This window comes from Odontesthes bonariensis, chromosome 16 (assembly GCF_027942865.1).
Source record: "Odontesthes bonariensis isolate fOdoBon6 chromosome 16, fOdoBon6.hap1, whole genome shotgun sequence".
Taxonomy (NCBI): Eukaryota; Metazoa; Chordata; class Actinopteri; order Atheriniformes; family Atherinopsidae; genus Odontesthes; species Odontesthes bonariensis.
Genome location: NC_134521.1, coordinates 2208581 through 2232822, shown reverse-complemented (window position 1 = coordinate 2232822; position 24242 = coordinate 2208581). Strand labels below are relative to the sequence as shown.

At 45.7% G+C, this 24242-nt stretch overlaps 1 protein-coding gene across 1 annotated transcript in view; it reads right to left on the bottom strand.

Annotated features, from left to right (window-relative positions):
- Positions 1-23411, bottom strand: part of LOC142401833 (complement C1q tumor necrosis factor-related protein 3-like) — a 52692-nt gene extending 29281 nt beyond the window's left edge. The window contains exons 1-2 of the mRNA XM_075487297.1: positions 23207-23411; positions 23011-23064 (exon numbers count right to left, since the gene is read on the bottom strand). Coding sequence (XP_075343412.1) covers positions 23011-23064; positions 23207-23396 — 244 coding nt within the window. The 5' untranslated portion in view covers positions 23397-23411. The remainder of the gene's footprint in view (positions 1-23010; positions 23065-23206) is intronic.
- Between the last annotated feature and the right edge of the window lie 831 nt (positions 23412-24242).

The window sequence follows — 24242 nt, the reverse complement described above, 5'->3', positions numbered from 1 at the left end:
ACCAAAAAGGTAACATGCCAGGCCTCACTAAGATATATCTTGTAATCTGGAAGACATTCCCTTCAGTTAATAGGGCTGTGGCTGTTATTGTATTAGCTGGATCTTTGTCTAGCAGATCTAATGTTAAAAAAAATAATGACGTGATAAGAACAAAGAAATCTCCTGCCTTGATTTCCTCTGTCCTTTTCACAACAATCTGTCCTTTAATCTTTATTATCTATCAGCTGAATTTCTGGTTTTATGTCTCCATTCAGAAACAAATCTTGGTAATTCAACTGAAACTTCAGGGTCTTCTAGTCTTGCTATTTAATTTAGTAATGCTATACAATTCCTGTCTTGACCCCCTGCTCCTGTGACCCCCCCCTCCTCTGCTTCATGCACCAAAACCGGAATGAGGAGGAATAAGAGGAGCTGAGAGGCTCGCTATTTATTTATTTTTTAATCAACCAGAAATGTTACATTCTCCATGCCTTCCTTCTCTTCCTCGTTATATCCCTGATAATATATAATTTTAAATCAATAGTTCACTTTGCTGATTTAATTTAATTAATCTCATAAAACCATGGGCATGGACTGTCTTTTAATTTATTTATATTAGAGCTTCCACAAAAGTTTACATAACTATATAACTATATTTACTATATGTAAATACTCTAGGAATCACTAAAACAGTCCAAACTCTCCTTCCCAAAGCAGAATTTCTTTAAAGTAATTGTCAGTCGGAGTCTGTCCAGTCTTAAAAAGTTATCATTGCCGTCAACGTCAGTCAGATATCATTCAGTGGAGAAGTCAGTTCTAAGTTTCTCCGTCGAGTCTCTAGTCAGTTCAGTATTATTTCTGAACTAATTTAGTCAGTCAGTAACATGCACCAACCCACTCTGACTCGCCAGTTTTTTTTATTTTTTTTATTTTTATTTATTTTTTTTTTATTTGGCCAACCTTTTTTCTTTGTTATAACTTCATCCTGCAGCACAACTAATTTTTGTGTATTTAAGCTACCATTAAATCCATATTTTTACTCTTTTTGGAAGGAATTCAATTTTATCAGGATCCTGTTTTCCTATGAATTATCAATCTTTGCATAATATCTGTTCTATGCACAATTTATCTTCTTTGCTTCTTTATCTTCTTTATAGACACTTTCTTTTTTACTGTTTACTTCCCCCGTTTCCCATTTTGAAAATTTGGTCCAGCTTTTCAACACCTAGGGTGTTCTAATAACTGGTTATTTTTATTCAGCAGGGCAGAGATAAATCTCCTCTTTTGGTAACTTTCACTTCAACTCTATTTGAGTGGAAAATTCTTGCCTTTGCATCCAAAAGAGGCTCTCTGTTTACACTCCTGCTGTATTTTATGAGGGGAAAAATATCGAATGATATTTTCACTCTCCTTGCACACATTCACATTCACACGTACGGAATTTTTTCGCGTCTGTCAACGCAGGACCCCGCAGTCCTCGCGGGTATTCGTCGGGCCCCGTTCCCAACAGGCGTTTACCTGTCAGTGCCTAGGATTACAGGGTTTTTTTACGCGCTGAACCCTCGTTCACGCTTCTCTTTTTAAGTTTAAACATACTCACCTACAACGTTGTCTCTAGCCTTCTTTCACGGATTTTTTCCCGTCAATCCTCAGATTCCAGTGGGCAGGCCGACCTCCAGTCCTGGAAAAAGGATCTAAAGAACTCACTAGAGTTCTTAGCCGTGCACGGTCTTACTGGATTCTACCTCGCCCGCTGGAATCATCAGATCTCTTGGTATCCGGCTCGAAGGACCAATTAAATGTCAGGTTCAAATACCTACAAATTTATAAAGAAGCGAGAGAGACGTTATAGGACTTTTTAACTCATGAGGAGAACCGATGAGGAGACAGCCTTCACAGCTTCGTCCTGATCAATTCTAAACTGCTCCTCATCGCCTCCTCCAATTTATTTAGGAAATGGGTGTGTACAACAAGGAGACAAAGAAAAGAGTATCCAATTACAAACATCTCAAAACACAGGACAGGGGGATCCAGTTTCAGGCCGCATTCCTAACTGTCATGCCATGGACTTGAGTTTTATTTTAGGTTAAGTTTTGATGTTCGTATCATGTCCAGGCTTTGCTTTTCAGTTTTGTCATTGTTTTTCCCCCTCACTCAGGTCATTAGTTCACTCACTTCACCTGTGTTTTTTCCCTCAGCTGCACTCACTCCCCAATCACCCTCACTCCCTATTTAGTTTCCTGCCTCACCTTTCAGTTTTGCCGGATCTTTGTTGATGTCACTGGTACTGTTACTGTGTTGCTGTTAGTTTCCACGTCATGTTTCCACGCCATGTTTCCACGCCATGTTTTCGTCCAAGTTAAGTACCTATTTATTCTATGCCCTGCCAAGTGTTTTTGTTTTTCCACAGTCACGTGTTCTGAATCCGGCTTAGCCGCGCCTTTTGTTTGTACTTTGTTTTTTGTTAATAAATCACCCTTTTCTTTATAAGTCCGCATCCGTGTCCTCCCCTCTCTACAACCACATCCTTGACAGAAAGATCCGGCCAGAAATGGACGCGGCGGACTACACTGCCTTCTGGGAGCTGGCTGGGGACTTCTGGTGCCTAGCGGGATCGAGCTGCACCTCCTGGGAGAAACTGAACTCTTCCAATGAGCTCATTGACTTTTTTTTACAGAAGCAGGTCCTCCTGCACATGTCAGGAGTGACACACATCTGGGAAGAGGTGAGGTGTGTACAGCGCGCTGCCATGCTGGATATCTTTGGCATGGAGCCACAGAAGGTAGCCGCGCTGTACACACCCTCCCTCACCACTCCAGCATCCCAGTCCCCGGCCCCAGCCGTTCCAGAGCTGGCCCCGGCCCCAGCGGTTCCTGAGCTGGCCCCGGCCCCAGCGGTTCCAGAGCTGGCCCCGGCCCCAGCGGTTCCAGAGCTGGCCCCGGCCCCAGCGGTTCCAGAGCTGGCCCCGGCCCCAGCGGTTCCTGAGCTGGCCCCGGCCCCAGCGGTTCCAGAGCTGGCCCCGGCCCCAGCGGTTCCAGAGCTGGCCCCGGCCCCAGCGGTTCCAGAGCTGGCCCCGGCCCCAGCGGTTCCAGAGCTGGCCCCGGCCCCAGCGGTTCCAGAGCTGGCCCCGGCCCCAGCGGTTCCAGAGCTGGCCCCGGCCCCAGCGGTTCCAGAGCTGGCCCCGGCCCCAGCGGTTCCAGAGCTGGCCCCGGCCCCAGCGGTTCCAGAGCTGGCCCCGGCCCCAGCGGTTCCAGAGCTGGCCCCGGCCCCAGCCGTTCCAGAGCTGGCAGAGCCTGACCACGAGGCTTTAGAGCCTGACCACGACCAAGAGGCCACAGGGCCTGACCACGAGGCTTTAGAGCCTGACCACGAGGCTTTAGAGCCTGACCACGACCACGAGGCCACAGGGCCTGACCACGAGGCTTTAGAGCCTGACCACGAGGCTTTAGAGCCTGACCACGACCACGAGGCCATAGGGCCTGACCACGACCACGAGGCCATAGGGCCTGACCACGAGGCCACAGGGCCTGACCACGAGGCCACAGGGCCTGACCACGAGGCCACAGGGCCTGACCACGAGGCCACAGGGCCTGACCAAGAGGCCACAGGGCCTGACCAAGAGGCCACAGGGCCTGACCACGACCAAGAGGCCTCCGGGCCTGACCATAAGGCGGCAGAGCCCGACCAAGCCTCAGGGCCCATGGGGCCCATGGACTCACTGGTTCGAGCCCCTCCCTCCCACCCCCGGACTTTTGGGATGTCTGGGATCCATCCTTTGAAGGGGGGGCTCCCCCCCCGTCGGAGGTCCGTCCGACCGTGGGACGGTCCCCACCCCCTGCTGCCACGCCACGGGATGTCTGGCCGCCCGCCAGACCACCACCTCCTGCTGCCACGCCACGGGATGTCTGGCCGCCCGCCAGACCACCGCTTCCTGCTGCCACGCCACGGGATGTCTGGCCGCCCGCCAGACCACCGCTTCCTGCTGCCACGCCACGGGGGGTCCGGGCGTCCGCCGGATCACCGCCTGCTGCCACGCCGACGGAAGTCTGGGCGTCCGCCAGACCACCGCCGTCTCCTGCTACGCCGTCTGCGGTCTGGGCGTCCGCCAGACCACCGCCTGTTCCGGCTACGCCGTCTGCGGTCTGGGCGTCCGCCAGACCACTGCCTCCTGCTGCCCGAAGCCGGTACCACGCCCGGTTATGGTTCCCCGTATGACCGGCTTCGAGCCCCTCCCTCCCACCCTCAGACTTTTTAGGGGCGTCTGGGATCCGCCCCTTGAGGGGGGGGCTCTGTCATGCCATGGACTTGAGTTTTATTTTAGGTTAAGTTTTGATGTTCGTATCATGTCCAGGCTTTGCTTTTCAGTTTTGTCATTGTTTTTCCCCCTCACTCAGGTCATTAGTTCACTCACTTCACCTGTGTTTTTTCCCTCAGCTGCACTCACTCCCCAATCACCCTCACTCCCTATTTAGTTTCCTGCCTCACCTTTCAGTTTTGCCGGATCTTTGTTGATGTCACTGGTACTGTTACTGTGTTGCTGTTAGTTTCCACGCCAAGTTTTCGTCCAAGTTAAGTACCTATTTATTCTATGCCCTGCCAAGTGTTTTTGTTTTTCCACAGTCACGTGTTCTGAATCCGGCTTAGCCGCGCCTTTTGTTTGTACTTTGTTTTTTGTTAATAAATCACCTTTTTCTTTATAAGTCCGCATCCGTGTCCTCCCCTCTCTACAACCACATCCTTGACACTAACAAGGAATTTTTACGACCTTAACACAAATGAACAAGGCATACTTTGCTTACACTCTTGATCAATACAACAAACAGAGTATATTATGGGATAACTACATCACATGCATTTACAACTCAACAGTAGCTCAATTCCTTTTCATTCTGTACTGTAGCTCATGTTGATTTTAACTACATTCAAGTTTGTGAGCCAGTGCATAGTGGACCACCCCCACATACATTGGTATTTAACTTGATTTTTCTGTTCAGAAGCTGTAACTCTGAGAATGAAGCGGACACTGAGGGACTTTTTCAGTGGGTATGTTGAGGTCATTTTGGCAAAAAAAAAAAACTAGCCATATTTATTACATTGGATTATAAATTCCTAAAACCTGTGTTTAGAATTGGTAACCATCATATTGTATGCATTTTTGCTGTCAGGAGCAGCAAAGGAGTAAGTGCAGGTCCAGCTACAGACCCCTCCAGAACCAGAGCAGGTCCAGCTACAGACCCCTCCAGAACCAGAGCAGGTCCAGCTACAGACCCCTCCAGCAGCAATTTGCCAATATGCTGGAATTTAAAACAATATGAACACTTCAAGACCAAATTCCCTTTCATTTATGTTTCAAATAAAGCCCTAGGATCTGAGGTTTGTAGGGATGCAGCTTCAGCAGGAGTTTTTAAGTCAGGACCCATAAGGCATTCCTTTTCTTCTGAATGGCAAAATGCCAGAGTAACTCCTTATGGAAACACAAAAGATAAGCAAATGAAATCATTGAGAAAAAAACTACATGATCACAAAACCTCCCACAGTCACAAGCTGGCTCAGTCAGTTTATCAGAAAACACCTGAGGCTTCATTAGAAGACAGTTTTCTCAGAGCACAGCAAGAAAAGTTAAGCACAACTGAAAAGGTCTTCAGAACGGCATATTATATTGCCAAAAATAACCGACCTTTTACAGATCACCCGGGCCTCATAGACTTACAAACACTCAATGGGCTCAACATGGGCAGATTCCTCCACAGTAATGTGTTATGCACTGACATTGTTCATTTTATTGCTGAAGAGATGAAGAAATCCCTAATGTCCAGTATCAGGCGTACAAAGCCCAAGGTGTCTATCCTGGTGGATGAAAGCACTACAGTGAGTAAGAAATCCCTGGTCCGGGATGTCTGGACGTGAGCACTTGATGTGCTGGCCAGTGTAGCGTTACCGGGTATTTATATACGTATTAAATATAAGGATTTATAAGACGTTCTCACTGTCTTAATATCCTTAAACCTCGAAATTAGGGCACCACCTCGCTGATGTTTAAACTTGCTTTAAGTTACAGTCCAGGGAGGACGACTGTTAAAATCTTACGATCCTGGTATGTTAAATTAATAATCAATTAATAATCAATTAATAATCAGTCTCATATCTCGCTACTTTCGTGAAGTTCTCGTTTGGTTGGACAGACATTACGTAAAGAAAGCATACGACACAATCTGTGATTATAACATATATATAGATATATGAGCTGTTTATTACAATGATATGATCTTAGACATGAACCTTTAAACAAACAGGAGATGCATGGAATATGGGTGATTATATAAAACACTTAGTGAATATAAAATAAAATATGGGGAATGGGGAGATACTGGATGTATTCAAATAGTTTGGGTTGGCTGACTATTTGAAGCTAAATACTGACATTTCGGATTAATGTATCATTCTGTGAAAGCCTCGAGACATCCATCAAACCCACTTTAAGGTGAAAACGGGTCGGTCTTACTGTGCTGAAGTTCTGCTTAGTCAGCTCGGAACACGGCAGCGGCCACGCGGGGTCCGAGGGGACTTCTCTTCCGCTCTCTGGGCCTTCCTGGCTGTGGTGGCTGACCTTTTTAGCTTCTCAGTTGCTTCTCTTCACAGGGAAACGGGGACGATGATGTCGAGGGCTTTACTGTGGGATGATCAAATCCATCGTTGTGTCAGAGTTGGTCCGTTGCTGCTTTCTCTGATGAAGTGAACTTAAGTTCACAGAAGATTAATAAAAGGTTGCTTGGCGTTGGCTTCTTGGTAGAAAAAGGTGATGATGGCGTGAAACAGCGGAGGTTAGAACGTGCGACGTAGAAGGACGTGGATGGCGAGGGACGAACAAAAACACGTAAAACGTGCATCTTCAGAGTATTTCAATCTGTTTCTTTGTTCGGGTCTTCCTCGTCTTTCTTTGGGTCCTTCTTTGGTCATGGAGGGCTTCATCCTCTCCTCTTTCTTTGGGTCCTGCTCCGTCCTTCTCCTTCCTCCCTTCCGTCGTCTTCTCCACGGCTCATACTCTCATCTTTCCGTGCTCTTCAAATCTCTCTGAGCAACTCATCTGATCAATTCTCCATTGTTCTTCTCTTTTCTTCCTTCTGAAACTCTGTGTTGGAACCCTTCTGGAACAAGAGGCAGGAAGCAAGAGAGCCAGAGAGCCAGAGCACAAGAGAGCGTGTTTTTCCCGGGTTCCAGGTTTTGACTCTCGGAGGCGGGGCTTACACTACTTTTTCAGCCAATGACATGCTTGAACTGTGTGCATGTCTCTGTAAGGTGATCTGTGCTATAGGGGGATTTCTGGATGAGACAAAGAACTCTGTGTTTCTCCATTACTCCCATCTCATAGAACATTTGTCTCGGTGATTCTGAAAACACCACATCTTGTTAAGATATGCAGATTAAAGATATAACATAGACTTGTAATATAAAGACATCAAAATAACACACATGATAAAGACAATTATGACTTTCAAAATTCAGATGAATATCTATGAAATCGTGACATATGAATAGTGAGCCATAGAATATTCATTTTCTGTGTTAACAATGGGGACACTAAACAAATACCAAATAGATACCGAAGGGACATCGTTAGAAGTTAAATTGTTGCATATACATTGTCCATTTTACTGAGTCCTCTGGGATTTAAATGTTCAACTAATCAACACTGCAGACCACTAGGGGGCAATGTGGTTCCATCAGGCAGGTTGGGCGTTTTCCACCAAAATCAGTTCTTTGTCAATATTTAAGCCAGAATCGTACAAATTGTCTCTATATGCGTCTTGTGATCAAGCTGGAAACCTGAAAGAAATTGTACACGGTTATCAAACACATTTAATATAGTTTTAAGATTTGACTAAAAGTGAGTCTTCTCAGTTCATGTGTAGCCATCTGGTCGGTTTGCTGGTGAAAAGCGGTGTTAAAGTGTCAACTTTCGAGTTATGGTCTAGATAAGATAGTAAGTCTCCCACTTTTCCAAGAGTGAGTTCGACTCCCCAAAAGCTCTTAAGGGTGTTGTAAATTAGGCAGTTTCTGTCTCTTTTTCCTTTGTGGAAAGAAAATGAAGATCTGGTTTATATCCACATACGTAAACATCCCCCACAGGAATGTTGGTTTTGTCAAAGTTTGAAAAACTCTTAATCCACACGGCACTGTGACTGCTACACCAGTGAAGAGTGAACCTGATGCAGACAGAGAGCACACATCTCATGGTTCGAAAGCCGAGCATTACACTCGTGATAAACTGACGAGTCACGACAGATTTGAAGTCAAAACTGTGTTCGAATTGACAGATACATAATGGTGTATGTTCGAGGGAAGTCAGCAAACGTTTGCTAAACATCCCTACCCTTCACCCAGCCACAACAACCGATCGCGTATCCCACACGAAAGACGCAGAAACGACGTTATAAAAAAAAAAAGTCACCAAACCGTAACAAATGCTTTCAAAATATAAAGTCACCAATCGAAAGAAAGGCTTACAAAATCTGAATTGTTTTCGTCGGGCGTCATTTTCCGTGTAACAGACAAGTATCAAGCCGCAGAACATGCCAATAACTAGACTTGCTTACCTAAGTATTCATGCTGTATGTAGTCCTCTACACGTAAGATACTTGGTCAAAAGACAAATGTCTTGTTTTACAACCAATTTTCCAAATCTAACCAGTTTAACAGAGTATTGGTTTTGTAGCGCAGTGTAGGTTTCATGGATAAATACCTCCACAGCTAATGTTGGCTAGTTAGCTGGCACCCATAAAGTAGCCAGCGGCTAGCAAATAATTATGACTTACTTGATCGGTGTGGGTAGCTGATGGACCGGCAAGGCTTGGCACTGATCCAGGCTTCAACTTCAGGTGTAGGGCAAAACGTGCCCTGTACTGTCCCAAGTTGTGAAAGCATTCCTCTGTGAAATGTGTCGCGCAAACATTGACGCTCTTTGGGACATGCATGGGCACCTGTCCCGCGTAAATGAAATTAAGCCATTCCGTTTTCAAAGGGTCAGAGGATGGAAGCGCAAACAGACTCTTCTCTTCATCTTCACATCCTGGCACAGTACATTTCGCATGGTAAAGTCGTTTGGAAGCCATTGCTGTATCTTCTGTCTTCGGTCGTAACTGGCGAGTCTTCTTCTTCTTTGGCGAGTCTAGGTCTACTCCACATGAGTTGGGGGGGGTAAGGTAATACAGGTAGTTTACCAGCAGTGGGTGGAGACAGAGGGCGTGGCGGAGAGAGGGCGTGGGGAATTTTGATCAGCTCATCCTGGCATGACGTCAAACCAGGGGCCGTGAATCACTGAGACACTTGGATGCGCTCTTTTCAAAACATGGAGGAAATGCTGTACTGCTTACTGAATACATTTCGCAATTTCTACCCACTGGGGTGACTTAAGGAGGCTAGAGGAACTCATTTTAAGGCTAAAAAACCTCTGAGTGAAATTTTCATGCCATGGGACCTTTAAGCTTCCATTTTAGGTACTTCAGGCTTCACAGGATTAAGTGCAGTTGAGACCAGGACTAAATTATTATTTAGAGTAAATTGGAGATATTTCTGTTACGGTGCGTTCACACCAAACGCGATGCGAATATTCGCACCGCCTTCATCGCGCGATCGTTGCCGCAGGTGTAAATTAAATTCCATCGCCTCAAACGCCTCTTTCGCGCGAGTAAAAAACGAGTGAATAGCTCAAGAGGCTATCCATGGCTGATCGCGTCCTTGTACCTGCTGTGGCAGTCCGAGATTCGTCTGAAACGCACACGCCGTCGTGTCTGGATCAGTGACATCATCCGGTGGTGCATTCAGCTCGGAAAATTTCATCGCCTTCTCCAGGAGTTGCGTCTGGATGACGGCCGCCTCCAGCGGCACCCCAGGCCCACCAGGACCCAGCCTGACGACCCGCTCGGGAGGACCGGCGCCTGCAGCCGGCGTCCCGCCGAGAGATCACGGCACCGATCCTCCCGAGCAGGCCACCAAACTGGGTCCCGGCGAGCCCGAAACACCGCTGGAAGCGGCCGCCACGGGAGGATCGGTGCCGCGATCTCTCAGCGGGACGCCGGCTGCAGGCGCTCCGCAGCTGGGCCGCGGCTCCGTTTCAGCTGCGGGGCGCCTGTGGTTGGTGTCCTGCCGAGAGATCGCGGCGCCGGTCCTCCCGAGCGGGTCGTCGGGCTGGGTCCTGGTGGGCCTGGGGTGCCGCTGGAGGCGGCCGTCATCCAGACGGAACTCCTGGAGAAGGCGGTGATTTAATTTTTTTATTTTATTTAGTCAGGGACCATGTGCAAAGTACATTAATTTGTAAAGAGATGACCTGCACCAGATTGTAGCTTAGAAGCTAATTTCCATCTGCAGTCCCATCTGCATGTCACAGACAGCGCCTGTCCATCTGTCTCCACGTCACTGTCGTCCAGAATCTCAACGCTGATAGGCTGTCTGGCGCGAATATTTCGCCAAAGTAGGATTTTTTTGAACTCGCGCGAATCGCATATTTTCACTCGCGCGGCGGCCAGCGCTCCTCACCGCTCCCCACCGCGCCTCATCGCGCCGCCGGCTCGAATCCGCGTCTAATCGCGTCTTTGCATTGACTTTGTATGTAATCGCGTCGCCCGACCGTGTCTGGTGTGAACGCACCGTTACTGCTACTGTTTATTACTAAAGGACCAGAAGATTTATTTGTCGAGGTCTGCTTAAAACGTGTTTCCACATAAATGAACCTGAACAGCAGGTTTGAGCTCTTCAGGTAAAGGTGGGTGGCTCTGAAAAGAGCCGTTGGGTTGTTTTTAGCGGGTTTCGGATGAGTTTAACCCCCGAAGCCTCTGTGTTTATCTCTGAACTGCGGACGTAAAGGAGGACAGTGGGCGGAGTTTCACATTACGGAGCGTCAACGCTTCCCAACAAAACCCCCTTTATTACAGTTTTTTCTGTTCGCTAAAGCACGTTTTTTGTAACTTTGGCTGTTTAAGCGGAACTCTTCACACATATACACAAACATTTCACCAATGTAGCAAAATTGTAAGCACAAAAACTGATTTGCACTGAGTTTGAAATGTTAGAAAGCACAGTTTGCAAAATGTACCAAAGCAATCCATTGCACAACACTCTTTTTGCATAACTGTAAACACAACTCACTGCTTTACACACAATTTCCAAATGATGAACACACTCCTAGAAAAACTATACACATTAATGGATATTTTGTACACTATACTACTAATTATTAGACAACATGTGACAGGTGGACACAAATTTAGATAATCACTTCACCTTGGAGAAAGACTTGTCGGAAGAGTGAGGATCAGAGGAGGACGAGGCAGAGGACGTGAAGAAATAAGAGGGAGAGGACAACATGGACCGAGACAAGAAAATGAAGTCTTAGGAAGAGGACGAGGGGCCCAAGGAGCAAGAGGACGAGGAAGGAGACAAAGACACATAATTACAGATGACATAAGGGCCACATTGGTTGACCATGTCATCAACCATGGCATGAGCTACAGGGAAGCTGGAGAAAGGGTTCAACCCAATCTGAGCCGCTACACTGTAGCAAGCATAATCAGAACATTTCGCACTGAGAACCGGTATGTAGAGTCATTTCATACTCTATACATTTCATACTTCATTTCAACATTGCAGTATAGGCCTACTTGCAATCTGTACATAGAAATACAGTGTACATGTTAGACAATATGTATACTTCTGTAATATGTAAAATACAGTAATGTACAAATGATGCCATTGCTACTTTACAGAATTGCTAGAATTCCGAGAGCTGGGGGCAGAGAAAGACTGTTCACACCTGAGCAGGAGATCCACATTGTGAATATGGTGATGGCGAACAATACTATAAGGCTGCGTGAAATTCAGCAGCGTGTAATTGAAGATGACACAACTTTTGCAAATGTAAATACTGTGAGCATCTCAGCAATATCACGCTTACTTGGCAGAAACAAAATTTGCATGAAGCAGGTCTACAGAGTGCCCTTCAGAACGAGTAAAGCAACTGCGTTGTGAATATGTGCAGGTAAGCAACAGTATTGGTGTTGAATTCAGAAGTGTATACATGGTCCTTTTACATACTGAAGTGTATGTATTTTCTTTGTTTTTTCTTTTTCAGAGAGTAATGGCGCTAGAGGCAGATGCCATGGGCCATGAGCTCATATTTGTGGATGAAGCAGGGTTCAACCTCACTAAAACAAGAAGACGGGGCAGGAATGTCATCGGACAGCGTGCCATTACAAATGTGCCAGGGCAGAGGGGGGGCAACATAACAATGTGTGCTGCGATCAGCCAGAACGGTGTCCTTCACCATCATGCCACACTGGGCCCGTACAAGACAGACCTCATCATTGCATTCCTCAACCAGCTAAATGCCATCCTCACAAATGCACATCGAGCACACCAAACAAGATATGTCGTAATATGGGACAATGTTAGCTTTCACAGATCTGCTGCAGTCCGTAACTGGTGTCAGGATCATCCACATTTCACTATCCTCAACCTCCCACCTTACTCTCCTTTCCTCAATGCCATCGAGGAGTTCTTCTCTGCCTGGCGATGGGGGGTCTATGAGCGTAATCCCCAGCAGCGTATGGCCCTGCTACAGGCAATGGAGGAGGCATGTGGGGATATTGACCAGGCAGCACGTCAGGGCTGGATACGCCATGCAAGGCGATACTTTCCCCGCTGTCTTGCACTTGAAGACATAGCATGTGACGTTGATGAAATCTTGTGGCCAGATCCAGCAAGGCGTCTGGGTTTTCAGTAACTTCCTTTTGTTTTCAGTACACTTGTATTGAGTTTTCTTGTGTTTTTATTTACATGTAAAAAAATATGTTTAGTTTGTTTTGGTGAATGTAAATAAACAGTCATGATTGAAGTGATTCCCTGTGTGTTTATATCAAACGTATTCATGATAAAAGTATGATGTAAAATTGATTTACATTATGCAAAGAAAAGCACAAGCCGAATGTGTGTATCATTCATACCATTTGTGTGTAGTTGCAGTGTGGGCGTGTTAATCAAAATGATAGGTTGTGTGAATGATTTGCCACAAAAATGCAATTTTTACAAAGGTGTATAATGTTTTTCAACCTTAGTTTGATTTTGCAATGTATCTACAATGCTTGGCTAGATTGGTGTGAAGTTCTTGTAGTTGTGTGTAGAGTTTTGCAAAAGCAGCCAAAGTTGCGAAAATTGAACTTTAGTAATCAGAAAAAACTGTAAAACAAACCTTGTATATGTATGTAATATATATATATACATAAATATATATTACATTACATTACGGTCATTTTGCAGACGCTTTTAACCAAAGCGACTTACAATAAGTGCGTTCAACATCGGTAGGCAAAAGAACTTCAGGTCACAAGAAATCATAAGTGCATTTCCTTCTAATACCAAACAGCTAAGAGCAAAACTAGTGCTAGAGTAAGTGCGATAACCAACCAGCCTCTCACCAACTGCACACCAGTCACAGCGGGGTGGGGATGCAAACCCTGGTTCGGGTAGGGGAAGAAATAAAAGAGGTAAGAAAAGCAGGAATGGGATTCAAACCCTGGTTCGGGTAGGGGGTAATGAAAATATAGAGGGTGCCAGTGGTGGAGGAAACAATAATTGCGTAAGGAACTAGGACGGCGCAGGTGCTGTCCTAAGAGGGCGGATCAGGGTAGTTTTTCTTTCAGCCAACGGCGAAAGATGGGCAGCGACTCAGCTGTCCTGACATCAGTCGGGAGATCGGGGTGCCAGAACAGAGAAAAGCCGTGACCGTGTCGATCGTGCGCAGGGACCCCTGAGTGACGGGGCAGCCAGGCGCCTAGTGGCCGCAGAGCGAAGTGGTCGGGCGGGGGTGTAGGGCTTGACCATAGCCTGGAGGTATGAAGGAGCTGTTCCTTCCACTGCCCTGTAGGCCAGCACCAGAGTCTTAAACTGGATGCTGCAGCTACAGGGAGCCAGTGTAGAGAGCGGAGAAGGGGAGTGGTGTGGGAGAACTTGGGGAGGTTGAACACCAGACGAGCAGCAGCTTTCTGAACCAGCTCCAGAGGTCTGATGGCAGAAGCCGGGGCGCCAGCAAGGAGGGAGTTGCAGTAGTCCAGGTGGGAGATGACCAGAGCCTGGATGAGCACCTGTGCTGCCTTGTCGGTGAGGAAGGGGCGAATCCTCCGGATGTTGTAGAGGAGGAATCGGCAGGAACGGGTCACTGATGCGATGTTTGGCGAGAACGACAGTTCGTCGTCCAGGGTCACACCCAGATTCCTCGCGGTCCGGGTTGATGTCACCACAGAGTCATCCATGGTGATGGCCAGGTCTCTGAATGGGCAGCCCTTCCCCGGGAGAAACACCAGCTCAGTCTTGTCCAGGTTGAGCTTAAGGTGGTGCATCGACATCCACCCCGAGATGTCTGCCAGGCACGCAGAAATGCGTGCTTCCACTTGGGTGTCAGAAGGGGGAAAAGACAGAATCAGCTGGGTGTCGTCTGCATAGCAGTGGTAGGAAAAGTTATGGGAGTGGATGACAGAACCAAGAGATGATGTGTAGAGGGAGAAAAGAAGAGGACCCAGGACCGAACCTTGGGGAACCCCAGTGGTGAGCCTACGTAGCTTCGACACAGACACTCTCAGTGTGACCTGGTAGAAGCGATCTGTCAGGTAGGATGAGAACATGGAGAGTGCAGAGCCAGAAACCCCCATTCCCTCCAGGGTAGAGAGAAGGATGTGGTGGTTCACTGTGTCAAATGCTGCAGACAGGTCCAGGAGAATCAGGACAGAGGAGAGAGAGTTAGCTCGAGCAGTTTGGAGTGACTCAGTTACTGCTAGGAGGGCCGTCTCAGTTGAGTGGCCCACCTTGAACCCGGACTGGTAGGGATCCAAGAGGTTGTTCTGGTGGAGGTAAGAGGACAGTTGTTTGAAGACAGCACGTTCAAGAGTTTTGGACAGAAAGGGTAGAAGGGATACCGGTCTGTAATTCTTGATCTCTGAAGGGTCAAGAGCTGGTTTCTTTAGAAGAGACTACTGACTCTGGCAGTCCTGAAAGCAGAAGGAAAAGAGCCTGATGTCAAAGACGTGTTAATGAGGTGGGTCAGGTAAGGAAGAAGATCAGGTGCAGCAGAATGAAGGAGAGGGGAAGGGACTGGGGCAAGGGAACATGTGGTGGGGCAGCTGGATGTTACAAGGTGGAGGACCTCATTTGCAGAGAGGGGAGAGAAGTGGGACAGAGAGGGAGGTGAGGGAGAAGGTGGTAGGGAGGGAGGAGTGGGAGGGCGGCAGGTGTGGGTGGTGTGGACAGCTGGGAGGTGAGGGAAGGAAGATCGGATATCGTTAACCTTCTTGTCAAAGAAGTCGGCGAAATCGTCAGGGAGGAGGGAGGAGGAGGGGAGAGGGGATGGGGGTTGGAGGAGGGATGAGAAAGTTTGGAAGAGTTTTTTGGGGTTGGAAGCAGAAGTTTGAATTTTGTTACAGAAGAAGGCAGTTTTTGCAGCAAAGAGAGAGGAGGAAAAAGTGGAAAGCAAGGACTGGAAGGCAAGAAGGTCTTCAGGAAGTTTACTTTTCCTCCATTTGCGCTCGGCCGCCCTCACGCTCCGCCTCTCAGTACGCATTGAGTCCGACAGCCAAGGGGCAGGTGGAGCTGAGCGTGCAGGCCTGGAGGTGAGGGGACAGAGTTTGTCCAGAGAGGAGGACAGGGTGGAGAGAAGAAGATCAGTAGAAGTGTCAGGGGAAAGAAGAGAAAAAGATTCAGGGGCAGGCAGAGCAGAGAGAACAGAAGAGGAGAAGTCAGTGGGGGAGAGAGAGCGGAGATTGGGACGAGAAGATACCAAGTGGGTGGGGGGAGGTCGGGAGGGAGGAGAAGAGAGGGAGAGGGTGTAGGACATGAAGTAGTGGTCAGAGAGATGAAGAGGAGTGACAGAGAGGTTGGCGCTAGAACAGTGTCTGGTGAAGATAAGGCACAGTATGTTGCCAGCCTTGTGGGTAGGAGGAGATGGGGAGAGAGCTAGGTCGAAGGAGGAGAGAAGAGAAACAAGAGGGTGAAGCTTCTCTGTCTGGATGTTGAAGTCACCGAGAAGGGTGAGGCCGGAGCCATCATCAGGGAAGTGAGACACAAGAGTGTCCAGCTCCTCCAGGAAGTCCCCAGTAGGGCCTGGTGGTCGATAAACTACAGCGATGGTGAGCCTGACTGGGTGAGAGACAGTGACAGCATGAAATTCAAAGGAGGAGGGAGAGAATTGCAAGAGGGAACAAAGAGAGTATTTCCAGTCCTTGGAAATCAGCAGGCCAGTACCACCGCCCCGCCTCGCAGCTCTGGGAGTGTGAGAGAAAGAGTACATATCAGACAGAGCTGCGGGCGTGGCAGTGTTTTCTGGGGTGATCCAGGTCTCTGTAAGAGCAAGAAAGTTAAGGAAGAGCATGGATGCATAACCTGAGATAAACTCAGCCTTCTGCACAGCAGACTGGCAGTTCCACAGCCCCCCTGCCACCACTTGCTCAACATGAGTAGAGAGAGAAGGGTGGATGAGGTTAGTGGGGTCCCGGCCTCTGGGTCTGACCCTGTATCTGCGTGGGCGCCAAGACCGAGAGGAGAGAACGGGCATGAAGCACATGGTTTCTTGAAAAATGGTACTTTAAACTTACAGGGACCGTCCAGATGAAAATCGTCCTTGAGGAAGTCGGACTTGAAAAAGTCAAGTGCCTTTGTATGACAGCCTTCGCTTGAAAGCTGACGCTTCCAACAACAGGAGTTGCTTTGTACTGATTCACTAATTGCTGATTGTCTGCAGGAGTGCAGACCCCTCCCACAGATTAAAAGACAAGTGGCCACTCAGGCCTGAAGCTAGTTTCAATGGGGCTGTTATCACACAGTGAAAAACAAGCCTACAGCAAATTTACTTTTTAGCAGTCAAAATCTAGCAAAGATTTAGCAAAGATTTAGCAAAAATCTAGCAAAAAGCTAAATGGTACACAAGATAAATGTAGCTTACGAATTCTGGATGAATCAAGAAGTCCACAGCTCCTCCAGAAGGTCAAACACATATATAACACATATATATATATATATATATATATACACATGTAACCGATGGTCTTCTTGACTTGATATATTGAGGTACACATAAGAACCAGTTCAACATTCGCTGGCTCGAACAGCGGCCACCTTTAATCCTCACCTTCAGTTACAGGTTAACCACAGAACTAGTTGCGGTCTTTCTTACTAAATAAAAGGTCTTACAGAATGGTACGTTTCCCTGCTCAAACACCCCACCATTCAGGGCTCATAGAAATAGCTTACATATAAATAAATATATATAATTCTGCTGCGTATTGTAAGTTTGGCTTAAAAATGTATAAAAACTTAATGGAATTATTGCGGCGCTCCCTACAGGAGAAGCAACGGCAGCTACAGCTCAGGTTTGAGAGCAAAGCAGCCACCAAGCTGAATTATGCACTCAGTGGAGGTCTACTGAATCCGTCCACATGGTGGTGCTGCCACATATGCTTGGTTTACAGCCAGAGGGATTCTGATCACCAAGAAATCTTTATCATCTCCATATTGTTGAAAGAGTCAAAAATGTTGAGAAAGAAATGTGAACTAATAAAACTTAAAAGTAAACTAGTTACAATTGTTCATGAAAAAGTCCTTTTCCTATAAATAACTTTCCTACAAAGGTCTCTAATAGCTTCGATGTTACGCTTTAAGCTTGTTGGTGTTTAAAACTGAAACATATAAACACAGCATTCAGCATCTTTCCTTTAATAAACCCATTCTAAAATACTCTGCACTATAGTATGTGTTTTATTTAAAGACACCGTTTTTAGATTTACCAACTTAAGTTTTCATATCCATTAGATTTTTAATGGTGTATCAATTATTTAATTAGTAAATAAATATTCTTGTGATTTCAGATCTGCCTGATTAGTCAGCCCTGCTTTCATAAAAAGTTATGATTATTAGATAAAAAGTAAAAATTAGTTGACTCCTTTATGTTAAATTGATAAATTCCACCACCTGGATCTCTCTATGGGAAAGATGTTTCCTCACATTACTCTGATGCTACATTTGATTTTCTGATTCCACTCTGTTGACGTGTATGTTTGAAACAAATGAAGAAATATTCTCAGACGTTGCTGCAGACACATTTATTCTTGATTGAGAAAACTGAGAATCAGAAAAAGAATCACTTTGAATCATGAGAAGTAATAAAACATCCATATTTTCCATTTATATTCATCATTATTTGCATTTTGATGCAGATTTGGAGACAGGGTTATTTTGATTCCAGATGATCAGATAAATGTCAGTTTAATATGATTAAGGACAACAGGAACCTGCAGATCATCTTTCAGAAACAGAGAAACTGTTTCTCTCACACGGTGAACAGCAGATGGCCGCTGAAGGTTATGTGGTGATTTTCATTGTCAAATATTTTTGTATGACCCCACTGTTGTACAAATACATGATCTCCACTCTCCAGCAGCAGTGTGGCACTATTAGAAGAACTTGTAACATGGGACGGCTGATGTTCATATGCGATAAAGATTCTCTCTCCGTTTCTCATCAACACGGCGCCTGCAGGTTCATGGCCACCATTTCCATATACGTACCACTCAAAGTGGTAGGCTCCTTTCACCGGTGCAGTGAAAATACCTGCAGGATGTTTGTTGATGTTGTTAAATGATAAATCAAATTTGGTCAGACTGGTTGTGATGTAGGTTGTTACCTGTGTGTTGGTTGTAGGCATTTCCAATGTTTGTTACGACATTTCTGAAGACCAACGTAGTAAAAATGTTAAAGGGTCCAAGATGTTTGTGGCCGTCAGCCAGCAGAGAAGCTGAGAAAGCCACCTGAGTGACTGTTAAAAACAAGATATCAGAATTTAAAGGGACAGTTTACCTCTTCTGACATGAAGCTGTATAACATCCCATATCAGCAACATCATTTCTGAACATCTTCTTACCCCCTGCTGCGTCCTGTGAGCAGAGTTCCAGCCTCGTTTTGGTGTTGATGAAGGTAGTCCGGCTAGTTGGCTGGGGTTTAAAAAATAAAGCGTTTTGCTTCTCAGAACAATATGCGTTCAACAGAGTAATACATTTGCATCACAGAATGGTTCTCCAGGAAAAAGTCAGACCTCACAATCGCTTGGCCCTATTTTCTCTCTACCTTCATATCAGTGCGTTCAGCCACCTAGCGATAGCTGCGCCTGTTACGGTGTTTGCTGCTCGGTCTGCTCAGCAGGCAGTGATACGAAGGGAGAGAAAATAGCGCCAAGCGATTGTGAGGTCTGACTTTTTCCTGGAGAACCATTTTGTGATGCAAATGTATTACTCTGTTGAACGCATATTGTTTTGAGAAGCAAAACGCTTTATTTTTTAAACCCCAGCCAACTAGCCGGACTACCTTCATCAACACCAAAACGAGGCTGGAACTCGGCTCACCAGCAGGCATGGACTGGCTATAGGGCTTACCGGGCAATGCCGGCTCTAAGAGCCGGCTCTTTGAAGTGAACGACAGGAACCGGCTCTACAATGGGAGCCATTTTTTTTCTTTCAGTATCTCGCTGTCTCTCCGCCTCCCTGTCGCTGTTGCGCTTGTGCTCTGCAAGTGCCACAGAGCCGACAGTTTTTTCCACACATCGTTTTTTTGTCCTTCAGACCGGTGCCTCGCTGTCTCTCCCCTCCCCCTCACTCTCCCTCTCCTTGCGCGTTTTGCTCTGCTTCTGCCAGTGCTAGACGGGGATATATGGGGAGCCGTTTGGGAGCCGAAAGAGCCGGCTCTCCACAGTAAGAAGAGCCATTAGAGCCACATCTCGAAAAAGAGCCGAAAATCCCATCACTACTGTGGTGTGTGCACGTTTCTGTCACAGAGATCATTCAGTCTTTATTTTCAACTAATGCTATGAGTAGATTTACTTTATCTGAAGGTGTAAAAGTGACATGCGCCTGTCATTAGCATTACAGTACTTAAACCATCATTAATGTAGGTAAGGCTATATCGTGTCTAGTAGGGATTCCCATCCCTACTAGACACGTTCTTGTTGAGAACCGGTTCCCAGTGTTTCAATTCCTTGGAATCGTTCGGCGATTTTGCAAACGATTCCCTTATCGATTCCAGTGGGCGCGAATGACGTCACCACGCAACGTTGCGTGGCGAGTCCAGCGCAGCCAACAGTAAACATGGCGCCCAAGCGGTACAAACGCTCGAAAGTTTGGTTACACATCCCTAAAAAAGACGACAACAGGGCAACTTGCAAAGTGAATATTTCACCAAAGGGAGGAAATACTACCAACATGCAATAACTATGAATGAATGTCGCATTTTCGATCTGCTCTGGACTAACGTCGGTGAATCTGAACCCAACAACGTTAGCAACGTTAGCATGTCCTCGGCTAACACTGCAGGTCACTAACTAACTAACAAACACTGCCTATCATGTTAGCGCCATTTGCCTCATTGTAAAAGCTGCTGTTAGTAACGGTTAAGGTTAAATGAATGCCTTCTCAGGCATTACATTTAGATGAAATCATGAGAGACAGAGCCTGACTGGCTCAGAGCCAGAGGCTGGTGGTACTACCCCCAGTTCACCTCTACCTCCAGCTTCTCCTTTCACCAGAGCAGGAAGAGTTAAATTACCCAGGCCATGATAGACCAATGTGGACCTCACCGTTGTTGGGTTTGTGAGGTCATGACTCGTGTTACTTCTAAACTAAACAAAGTTGATGCTAATCGACCGGTTTGTTGTCCTTTTTCTCCAAATGAGAATCGATAAAGAACCGAATCATTAAGCAGAATCGAAAATGGAAATGGAATCGTAAAAATCTCATCAATTCCCATCCCTAGTATCTAGTGCCATTCGATTTTGTAGGCTTATGTAAAGTTGACTGGTGTGCAGATATTGCAAATACCCAATGACATCAGTCATAGATATCAAGTGTGTCACTAATGTTTATGACACTTTCATGTAGACACCAAAGTGTTCAGTGTTTTTTTAGCTTGTTATAACTATATTGTTAAACGACATCAGGTTGAATACTGATTCTGGTAATGTTTCAGTCCTGGTCCTGTTGGACCTCAGCGCTGCGTTTGATACTGTAGATCACAGAATCCTGTTGCACAGGCTGGAAAACTGGGTTGGACTTTCTGGAGCGGTCCTTAACTGGTTCAGGTCCTACTTAGAAGGCCGGAGTTATTTTGTTACAGTTGGCAGCTATGAATCTGAGCGAGTGGCCATGACTTGTGGAGTCCCCCAGGGGTCAATTCTTGGACCTCTTCTGTTTAACTTGTATATGCTCCCTTTGGGTCAGATATTGCAGAACTTTAACATCAATTATCACAGTTATGCAGACGATACACAACTTTATGTGTCTCTGTCACCGGACGAGTGCAGCCCAGCAGACGTACTGTGTCAGTGTCTGGAGGAAGTAAACACCTGGATGAGAGAGAATTTTCTACAATTAAATGAAGACAAAACTGAGATCATTCTGTTTGGTAGCAAAGAGAAGAGGGTCAGCGTTGGTAAATATCTTGAGACTCGGAACCTTACAATCACTGACCAGGTTCGTAACCTCGGAGTGTTGATAGACTCAGATCTGACTTTCAGCAGCCACATCAAAGCTGTCACCAAGGCAGCTTTTTACCACCTCAGAAACATCAACAGAATTAAAGGTTTCCTCTCCCAAAAAGACCAGGAGAAACTCATCCATGCATTCATCTCCAGTAGACTCGATTACTGTAATGCTCTTTTAACTGGACTTCCCAAAAAGAGCATTAAACATCTGCAGCTCATCCAGAACGCTGCTGCTAGAGTTTTAACCCGGACTAAGAGATCTGAACACATCACAGCAGCATTAAAATCTTTACTCTGGCTTCCAGTCAGTCACAGAATAGATTTTAAAAGCCTGCTGATGGTTTACAAATCCCAGAACGGTTTAGGCCCAAAATACATCTGTGATATGTTCAGAGAATATAAACCCAGCAGAGCTCTTAGATCCAAGGACTCAGGTCAGCTGGTTCAGTCCAGAGTCCAGACTAAACATGGAGAAGCAGCATTTAGCTGTTATGCTGCTAACAAGTGGAACAAACTGCCAGTGGAGATTAAACTTTCAGCAAATGTAGACATTTTTAAATCCAGGTTAAAGACATTTCTGTTCTCATGTGTCTATGCATGAAATATCTTTTAACTTATCTAGACTGTTGCCTGTTTTTAAATTCATTTAAATGATTTTATTTGTTTCTTTTTATATTCTTTTATGTATTTTTAATGCTTCTTGCACTCCCTGCTGCAATGCTTTTATTTTATGTAAAGCACTTTGAACTGTTTGTACATGAAATGTGCTATATAAATAAATTTGATTTGATTTTGATTTGATTGTTTGCAGGTGTTACAGGTTACAGTTGCCCATGTAATATTAGTGAAACATTGCTTTGCTGAAATGGATTGGTAGGTAACCGGAGAAATACATAATTTATATTCCTGCCTCGGTCATTTTCAACCCTCCGCTACATCAAACACAGACTGAGGAGTTGCCTTTCTGCCAGCAAACTGGAAGCCTTCATGTTGATGGCCACCGAGAAAGCTGTTCTTGTGTCCCTTGATACTGACACAGTGATGGACCGAGTGGCAGAGAAGAGCGATTTAATGAAAAAAATGCTTTTTTAAGGTGAGGAGATTTATTTAAATGAATATAATATTTTTGTTAGGATTTAATTGCATTTTTCACAGAAAGTGATGAGATTACTTGTGTGATCGTATAAATATTCATGGTGGGCCGCCATGGCCAAAAATGCCCGGGCCATTTTTTGGTCCCAGTCCAGCCCTGCTCACAGGACGCAGCAGGGAGTAAGAAAATGTTCATAAATGATGTTGCTGATATGGGATGTCATACAGCTTCATGTAAAAAGACATGTTGAGTCACACTTTCATCAAAGCTGTGGCAAAGTGATAAAAAAATTATCCATAAAAACAATAATTTGACAGCTAAACATATTTCAGCCTAAAAGTTCAAAGTTTGATTGGATTAATCAGAGCTGTGACGTTACCTTCCAGCTGCTTCTTCAGCTTCTCGATTTCAGCTTCCTGTCTCTCAGAGTTTGCTGCATGTGACGAAAAAAAAACAGCATTAACGGCTTTTCAAATTTAAAATTTTCTTCAATTCTCTGGAATCTTTTTTCACCCAGAAAAATACTGATATCAATGTAACACAGCTGTGGCTCCTGAATTCCTTCATTACTGTACCTGCACTCTCTTTTTTTAGGGACCTGAGCTGCAGCCTCTGTTTGGTCAACGAGGCGACAATCTCTCTCAGAGCAGCATGGACGTCCGGTGAAAATGACTTCTGGAGTGCCAACGCCTCCGTCTGATCCGTGGAGACGGAGCAGACGGCGCAGACCACAAGAAGCAGCGGGAGAAACAGAGCGATCTTCATTCTTTCTCTGGAAATCTGCACACCTCGACTGTGTCCCCTGCAAACCTGAGAGATTTATATAGCCGAAAAAAAGAGGTGTGAGGAGGAGGGAGGTAACGTCCTGCCAGGTAAACACTGACAGGTCAAGATCAGGTGACTTTTTTTACCAAAACTATTCACGTAAGAATGTGTTTGCCAGCAGAGAGGAATGTGCTCATACAGCGTAATGAATAACAAACATTGAGTTTGTGCAAAGACAGATTTTCCCCCAATGAGCTACATAGCCCCAGTTAGCTGGTTAGCTGTCCACAGCACCAACCAAAAAGTCCCCGAGGTGTTGGGGAAGCTGGCGCTGTCCTTTGGCCCGTTCAGAGTTTAAACTCAAAATGATAGAGATGAATATACTTAGTATATTATGTTATTAAAAGGAGGGGAAATTAAAGATGAACAGCCTGTTTTTAACAGGCTACTCTGTACTCTGAGTACTTTCACAGAACAAGAAAGTTTAAACCAGCTCGGCAGTTAATAATGTGTAAACTCTTTGAGGGAAGAGTTTCTCCCTTCATACTCACTCAAGTGCACTTTCTTCTCATCCTAGGGCAATATCTACGGGAAAATACGTTTATGTATATTTACATTAGTGACGGGACGTGACCGATACAGCTGAAGTATCGCCTGTCACGCGGTGCGCCAAACTGTGTTTAAAACTAAGCGAATCTGTCAACGGGATGCATCTCTGCCAAAACAATCATTCATCATTTCAAACAGACATCTTATCTACAAGCCATAATGGAGCCAGAAAGAAAAAGAAAAGTTTCCGCCGTGTGGGACGATTTTGATCTTATATCAGGCATTTGTTTTTATTTG